General features: G+C 38.5%; 1 protein-coding gene across 3 annotated transcripts in view; it reads right to left on the bottom strand.

The window, feature by feature from the left end:
* adgrl2a (adhesion G protein-coupled receptor L2a) overlaps positions 1-9158 on the bottom strand; it is a gene marked incomplete at its 3' end in the record, with an annotated part of 98694 nt that overhangs the window by 1598 nt on the left and 87938 nt on the right. For all 3 annotated transcript variants that reach the window (XM_013999998.1, XM_014000005.1, XM_014000010.1), the window contains 2 exon segments: positions 405-508; positions 1217-1513. In XM_013999998.1, coding sequence (XP_013855452.1) covers positions 405-508; positions 1217-1513 — 401 coding nt within the window.

Below are 9158 nucleotides of genomic sequence, written 5' to 3'. Positions count from 1 at the left end.
TATATATATAGAGGGAAAACCTTTATAGGCAGAAATAAACAATATAATTTTTATTTAGAGGAGCAACTAACAGAAAAACAACTTATTTTACGTTTATGCATATTACTCAAATTTAAGTATTATGTATAAAAACCTACAATCAAACATTTCATAGTTATATCTTCTTTTTTGCACTTTGTCATAACATTAAACTTAAAGGACAAACAAACCATCATTTATTGTTTACAAATGCCATTTCTAAGTTAATATGACCAGATGGTACATCCGATCACCAGTGATAAATTTCATTTCAACAGGAAATCCTTTAAAAAGAAAAAAAAAGTCTTTATTTTATCCATTGATATTTGTTTTTGACTAGAACATTTCACTTAGAAAAAGAATGATGAGGCAGAGTCTATACAAACCTTCTGGGCTACTTGGTTAACCCAGTGGGAGGTACAGTTGCTAAGATCAGGCCCTTTTGGATGCCATTCCCCAGTGGAAGGAACACATAAATAAGAAGCTGTGCCTGGCAGGAAAAAAAGAGTAAAGTCAAGTTCAATCAAATCACTTTTTCCCCATGAAGTCATTTGCAAAACAGCAAAGGATATAAACAGATGAACAGAAACATGCCAGTTTATAGACTAAAGTCCTTATTCAAATCCAAAAATAAAATGCATAAAAATACAAGCAAGGATATGTATTTTCTGTTTTACTCTGCATGTGTCTTTTAAAAACTTTACGGGAAATGTACACTAAAAATGGGGGATTCATTATGATCCAAAAGCCATTCACAAGTTATTTCAGCAATATTTTACTGGAAATAGTCACAACATTTTATTCCTGCTTTTTCAACAAAGTGCAATACTTTTTTCCCACTCTCTCCAAATCGGTGCCATGTCTGATCAAGTTTGAGCACAATTTCACACACAAATCAAAAGAGAAATACCCATCTTCATGCAAGCTTATGTGGAAGACACGCAAGCCTGCTTCTCTCCAACACAGCCATTACGCATTTCTTAATCAAATTTAGACATTGAATAACACAACTATAACCTAAAACCATTACAAAGTATTTCTCACAGATTTTGTGGCAATTGAGTTTTTTGTAAATAAAACAAATATCCATGCAAGCAGGACTATCCGTCTGATCTGACAAAGTCAGGATTTTCTCTTGAGATGCTTCAAGCATACACAGCAGGCACGCAACCATGAGATGGGAGAAAGCCCTGTTTACCTCGGGTTCCTTTGGGACAAGGTCGCTCCACAAGCAAGCCCCTCTGGGTCTGAGGCCACGTTATGTCTCTTTTCTCAGTGGCTTTGCAGAAGCGCTCGGGTAAGGGGAAGGACTCCAGGGGAGGAGGAGACGTTGTCTGTGGAATTACAGGAGGTGGCCTGGGCGCTCTCCTGCTGCCCTCCTTAAGCACTGTTGTGGTTGTCGTATTGGCTGCACCCCAGTGTGCTGTGGTTGTTGTAGTGACGGTTGTAGTTCTCTGAGGCTGTGTGGATGCAGTGGCTTCCGACAGTGGCGGTTCTGCGCAGACAGATGGGGTAAAGGGACATTGTGATTTGGGTGAGCACTGACAGCTCTGCAGAGAAAACACGATCACTGCCATGATTTATGAAGCACGCTTTTTACTGGGACATATCTCTGCATTTTAAAAAAGCAGCATTGTAAATTAAGAAAACAAGTAGTTAGAATTTTAGTTTCACACTGATTTGATTGTCGGATTGTCCGTAAATGGCACAGATATTTCCCCATTTTACAAGTGCACAGATATACTGGGGAATCTTATAGATTTTTTCAAAAACTTTGCTCAAATTTGTGTCAGAGCTGACAGGAAACAAATTTGCCACCCCCTAGCTCTCCACTTGTGGATGCTGTTATCCTTTGTTGCATTCAATTTACATTGTATTCACAGAACTGGTAAATGGTAGTGACGTCATTTCCCAACAAACCATATGAAACTGCATTCCACTTAGCCGACAGGCAATTGTATTGTTGCCGCTAATCTAGCTACAACACTGCTACAGTATAATCAATGACAAAAAGAGAGCTCTACTATGTATGTCATGCAAATAAACATTGATTTTAATAAGTACAGTATTGCACAGAAAATACACTACTTGTGCGAGTGATTAAACATGCACAAAACATTAAGAAATATAATTAACAGTAAAAGTTATGGAGTTAGCTTTCTAAAGCTGCAAATTGCCGCCATCTTGAAATTGAAACTGGGAGCAGTTTCATTTCTTCCAGTATACAAGTGGAATATTGCCACTGGAGGGGGCATTCCAGTTTTAATCTACCAATGGAAACAGGGAAATTACAACTTCCCAGGACTACTGGAACTCAGCAATAGTCTCTTTCTGGCCGACAGTCCGCTTCTTTACCTCCCCTCCAATTATGCTCCAATTTTTGTGACAATTATGGATTTCTGAGGGTTAAGTACATGTCCAAAGGAGTTGACATGTATGGTAATGTCCAAAATATTTTCTCAGAATGCCTAGAGCAATAATCATGTGATGGTGGAAGCCCTTAAGCCCAAAGGTCTTCAGCCCTGTTCTTTGTGATCCACTGTCCAGCACGTTTTAAATGTTTCCCTGCTTCAACACACCTGACTTAAATTAATGAGTTATTGACAAGCTTCTGCTAAACTTGATACCATTTTCAGTAGGTAATTTAAATATTTGAATTATGTGTTCCAAAGCAGGGAAACAGATAAAACATGCAGGACAGTGGGTCTCAAGGAAGAGGATTGAGGATCTCTGCTTTAGCCCATCCCTTTGATCCTTTAAGTAATGTTTTACTTAGTTTTTTCTCAACATAGTTAGAATTTGGATAATTACATTTCATTTAATGCAGCAAGCATATMATTATACTATTGCTTTTTGAAGTTGATGACTCTGAACCATACAAGACAATATTTAAAAGTGTAAGAATTGTTGGGTTAGGGTTAAGGTTTTCTGACAGTCTTCTGACCTGTGATGAACTTGCAACCCGCCTTTTGCACAGTGACCACTGGAAATACACTCTCCTGTGACCCAAAATGGAAAAAGGTTGGCAAAGAAAATAGATAGATGGATGAAGCAACACCACCTTGTATGCACTACCCATGTTGCCAGAACACTCATTTTCCAGTTATTCCTCTAAAACAAATGCATACTCTGATACAGTGCTGTTACTCATGCAACGACATGGGCAAAAACAACACTTCCTAGTCTGAGGGAAGAATAAAAAATGCACTTCTTAAATTTAACATGAGTTACAAAGGAAAATTGAGGATATATTTTTTGAGTGAGGTATTCCTGTGATTGCATTTTATCTAAGTCAAATATGAGTTGCTCTCTAGATAAAATGCTGATAAATCTTTTTGATCCAAATCCACTCTACACTATTACTAAACAAAACCATATCAGCCATCAAAGACATGTTTGTTGAATTTAAAAAAAGGATATGCTACATCAATCAAAGGAAGCCTGACTGGAATGCAAGGTGCATACTGAACCTAATCGTGTTTGAGTACTTTGATTTCCTCCATTAGGCTGCGTGTAGAGCATGCAGCGCGAGCAAAGCGGTGCTGTTACACTGCTTGAGTTGAGCCCAGTTGCTCTCAGTAGTTTTCACGCAGGGGTGAAAACACAGATGAGAGGCAGTTGCAGAAAAAGGAAGACAGTTAGGTTAGGAAGATGCAGGACAAGCGAAACAGAAATGGGTGGTGGTGGATAATGACAGCAAAATTCAGCAACAATTATGTTTTTGTCTTTTGGTGGATTGGTGGAGAATCAGACAGACCCCGGGTGACAACACTTCCATATCTGCTGCCTCCATTGGATAATGGGAGTGACTGAAAGCAAACCTCAATCCTCACCAACACACATACACAAACACACAAGTGCTACTATCAACATAGGCCCCTTGGAGTGGATGAAAGGCTTCAGCACAGTTGAGCTGAAGGGAAATCGCCTTTGAGGCCCACTGCTACCTGTGGTGAATTAGGCTCTATTGACCAGAGGAGATGACTCTGTGCACTCCCTCCTGTTGAGGGCTACAGAACCACACAAACACACACACACACACATACGCACATGATCAGGTGACGTGACAGCGCACACAGCTGGCCAGCTGGTTTGACACAGAGCTGAAGGCCGATTTGGCTGGCTGGCTTCACCTCCGTCTCCTCCTTTCTTGCCCCTCCTCCCTTACCTGCATCCCTTTACTCAACACCGTGAAATGCTCAGCCGCACAGCCTGTCACAGTGGCTGAAAGACAACCTGTGCTTAGTGTCCTTTCAACACTAGCATTTAGCTGGCTGAGAGAAATGTTTGTTTCTCTCCTGCACCAATAACCCTTTATTGATGTAACCATTTTTTACGGCTTACAACAATGGCCAAAAAAAGAACCTTTAAAAAAAACTGGTTAAATTTACATTGTTTGATGACAATAGATGTGTATCACCACAGCTTTTAAATCATTGTTTTAGCTTCTTTTTTAAACATCTGAGGCAGAGTTGCCTGGCAAATGTCCAGAGGAACCCCAAGGAACTTGATGGGGGCCCTGTAAAGGTTTCTCATTTCCAAAAGTATGAAMGATAAGATCTCAGGCTCCGTGGATGAGGTGGAGGGTTTAGAATCCAGACAGAAATAAAATGAAAATGAATCTCTGTTCAGCAGCATGATGTAAGATAAAGGGATCAGAACTACAACCAATAAATCAAAGAGGTATCTACTGTAATCCAAGTACATTCCTGCACCATGTCAACTAGCAACTGTAACTTGTCTGCACCCTCCTTCAACTTGCCTGTTGTCAYGGCTGGCTGAAACACTGACTTTAACATTCCAATTACAGCAAGTAAAAATAAGTGTACTTGAAGATTTTATTTATTTTTAGGTTGTACCAAATATTGTTTTCACGTCAGAGTTTCCCTCAGTGTACTATAGCCCTGGTGGCCCTCCTGCCCTTACTTGCTCCCCACCGCACCCATRCTAAGCATTGTTTGCTTATTTAGAGAGCCAGCTGAGTTTTGAGTTTTTTTGTGCCACTGGAGATTTAGACAATGGGTGGTTAGTACCTATAACAACACAGCCATCCATTACTACGGAATTAGAAATAATACTGCTCCATCCCCCGGGGATTATAAATGCTATCACCAGCCTTAGCAAGCACTTCAAAATCAAAATTGTACCTTTTATCTCTAAAATTTGATTAAGCTGTGCAAAATGTCTCTTTGTAATGTAATAGGGGTCGTATTTTTTTTTTTTACTTTTACATATATATTTGTTAATCTTATAAATCGTAAATACAGTTTATTCGAAACAAAAACAAAACAAATTTAATTTTGTATCAAATGGCTTTGCAGTGCATCACACCGTTTCATGTTATTATCAATTAGAAACTGGACAGATAATTACAGCTAGCTTTAATCATTAGAAGGCTAAAACTAATAGTTTTGACTATAATAAAATATTTATATTTAAGAAGGATTGCCAATTAACAAACTGAATGGCTTTGTATACGAAAAAAAAAAAGCTGTGATGTGTCCACACTGCATCTGCTGAACTTTAACGAGCTTCATTAATGAGGAATTATATGAGTCAAACACATTATATCAAAAGGCTAAAATAATCCTGTTGGTGGGGGTTTCATGTTATGTTTATGGTGCAAAGTAATCCTCTTTCCTGTGTGGAAAAAGGCGCTAATGTGAATGTAAGCCATACTTTCCAKCTACATTTGTGCATAAACAATCCAGCCTCTCTGACCGCGGCTATTCTCGTGTGCATGGCGTGTTTGCTCAAAATGCTGCAAACATCACAATAATCTTATTGTGCGATGGCGTGATTCAACTTAATCCCATGAAAGCTGGAAGGAATTAACCTGAGGTATTGAAGTGGTCACCTCTGTGGTAGTTGCTTCACAGAAATGTCCAACCGGATGAAATTTTAACTAGAAGTTGTGAATGAGGCTTATTGATCGGTTGCTAGTGCTGCAGAAGCCTTTTTTTCTGATTCATAACATCTTGCTTTCCACTGAGGCATCACATGTCAGAATTTCCCTGTACAATTTTCCTTTGATAACGACAAAAGTAGAAAGTTGGCTGTTTGGGGTATGCAGTGAAAACCAGGACAAGATTCTTGATTATTATGTCTCTGCTGCTCTCAGCCCAAGGGGAAGCTTCAATTAGCTGTCACTGAGCGTGAGTGGATAGACTGATATTCTCCAAAGCACTGCCAATAGTCAGAACAGACTTATTCATAACCTCCATGTGAGTCAACGCCCACACATTGTTGCACTTCTCAGTATTTCTGTTATTACCGCTGGGGCTCTAGGTCTGGAATCAATGACAGAAAATGAGATGGGAATCAAAGAGAAGAGTATGGCTTGCTGAGTGTCAGAGCATCCTCATGCATGTACAGTAAGAAGTTAGAAACACACWCACACACTAAACATGCAGCCTAGTAGATGAGACCAGGATTGAGTATTCACGTCAGGATGACAAATGGAAACCGACAGCAGACGTGTCTGTTATATTATGTTTAATGACTTTACTGACTGCATGGCTGTTCATCAGGGGTAATGTTTCAGAAATGTTATCAGGTGCTTTTTATCTTGTGACAGAGGAGGAAATCTTAAGGAAACACATTTGGGATTTGTTTCAGATAATTTCCCCATTTAAAATGGAAGTTTAAAAAAATGCTKTTTCTTCATGCATATATTCAAGATAATGTTGGATGTTTCTTGTAGGAGGTAACTCTTTGTTCACAGTTCTGGGAAACTTATTTTGTGCTACATTATTTATTTATTTTTTTGTATATCTGCCGATTAGTGGTAAGAGCATCCTAATGGAGGAGATATAAAGCAAAAGTCAAGGGTGGAAAGTAATTAAATTTACTTGTGTTATGCCWGTGAGTATAAATTGTACATTGTACCTTTTTGAGTGATTATTCCAATGTAGGTTTTATTTCAAGTATTTTACTTAGTTACATTTGAATCCCATCTGTTACTGAGTAAAAAAATCTGATTGTAAATATTAAATGAATTAACATGAATTAAATTTGGGATGAGTTAAAAATTAAAATAAAATACGTCAGCTTGCAGCGTCTGTTCCTCATCAGTCAGCTGGTGTGTGTGTGTGATCGGGCTAGAAGTGAGTTTTCTTTTAAATAAACTCATGTTTAAATTGTCCTGATGCATCTCAGTAATCCAGGTAAAAAATCAGAGAGAAAAAAATTGTATAGGTCTTCTGGACGGGTTCTTCTCTAATGAAATGTTTCAACGTTTTAGAGAAGAACCCGTCCAGAAGACCTATACAATTTTTTTCTTTCTCAAGTTTAAATTCCGTTCTCTCGACCCACGGCTTCTGCCGGAGTAGAGTGAAGCTCAGCGGACATGTCTCGGCACGCCAGCTGTTAACTAGCTGTTAGCTAAACCTTCACCATTAAAGTTGAGCTAAAAATAAGGATATGAACTCCTGAACATGTTTAAGAGACTCTGGCTTCAAGTTGCTGTTAGCTGCAGCTTCTTCTACCTACATGYGTCACCTGGTAAATTTAAAACATACTGTATTGTTGTTTTGTGTAAAACAAGGCATTMATAGTTTAATCAAGGCTTTGTGAAAGTCAGATGGAAGATTCACAAATATATCAGCTGATTATTATCTCCATAGTGTTTAAAGTTGTTTGTTTTTTTGTTACGTTGGGAAACAATGTCCTAGTGAAATAATAAGCAATTAAAGTTTGAACAGGAATATTTTCATTAACAGTCACATTGAATCAGCARCTGTATAAATGTTAGAATGATGTTCCAACTGCTAAAGTTAATTCATGATTCTGATGTTTTTTTATGAATGCATGAACRTGATTTTTACTGAAATCAAATTGCAACTTCATAAGAAAAAAAGTGGTAAATGTTGGTCTGTGCGWATGTTCAGGTTTTACTAGATTTTCATAGTTCTTATGTTGACAGCTCAGCAGCAGAGGGGCCCACACACAATTTCTTTATTCATATTTCTAAAATTGTCATTTTGACAAGTCATAATTACATTTTTAATATCTTGAATTGTAATTACAGATATTTGACCCTTCAAATGATGAATCAGGTGACAACACTTCAGACATCTTAAAAGACATTTTGACGAGTCAAAATTGTTTTAAGATATCTTGAAGTGTTCTTCTAACTTGTCAGAATGTAAATACAGATACCTTAAATTGCCATCCAAGAAAATGTAGTTGTTCCTAGTCAAAATGTGATATTCAGTGCAGTATGCAACTGTACTTAGATTAGACTGTGCACACTGTCCTCTAACCCTWAATTTACACTACATGCATTCCGGCTCTGCTCTGCTTCGGTTCAACCTCCGCAACAAATTCACACCCATTCTAATCAGTGAGARTATTTGCACWRGCTCCGCAGGGTGGTGGTGAGYGKTGGTGAGCAGACGRCAATCTGGCAAAATTAGATCCGATCCTATCTCTGCCRGACGCCGGAGCTGCACCGGAGTCAATTTTTAAAGATTAAGTCACACCAACAGGAAGAGGAACAAGCACAGCATCCAAATTTTCTAAATAAGACACTATTAGGCAGAATAATTTGTCAGAAAAATGTCGAAATCCCAACTATATTAATAAATAAATGGATATATTTCTACGCAAATGCTGTCAGAATGTATAGTTCTGTTTGGGAAGCAGATGGCCACATGTAGATGAAGCATATGTGCACACACGATTCACACAGATTTTATTTTGAAATCAGAAGTTTCAAAAAGACGACAGCGACACAGTTTCAACTATAGATATCAAAACCCTTTCTATCAATGTTTTCAGCTGTGTTTGGAGTTCGTCTTTCAAAGAATTAATTATGTTTTGCTCTGACTTCCAAATTTATCACTGGATTTATCTCGTGATCTCCTTCCTGCACACCCTCCCTCCTCTGTCTCTCGGACCGGAGCGGAGCTGAGTGGAGCGGAGTCTGTATAAATTGGGGCACAAACGAAGAGCTGCGAACTGCGCACCGCAGCACAGCGGAGTGGAGACGCTTGTAGTGTAAATCCGGGGTAAGGTTTAGTTCCCCTTTGTGTTTTCCTGCTTTAGTCCTCTCAATCACGCTGTGTCAGATTTATAGTTAATAACTAAACTTCAACACAATTATCCTAACTTAAATATGTAATGAGACAACATAAGTC

Source organism: Austrofundulus limnaeus, unplaced genomic scaffold (assembly GCF_001266775.1).
Source record: "Austrofundulus limnaeus strain Quisiro unplaced genomic scaffold, Austrofundulus_limnaeus-1.0 Scaffold8, whole genome shotgun sequence".
NCBI lineage: Eukaryota > Metazoa > Chordata > Actinopteri > Cyprinodontiformes > Rivulidae > Austrofundulus > Austrofundulus limnaeus.
The sequence above is the reverse complement of the archived record's forward strand: the minus strand, read 5'-3'. Positions and strand labels throughout refer to the sequence as shown.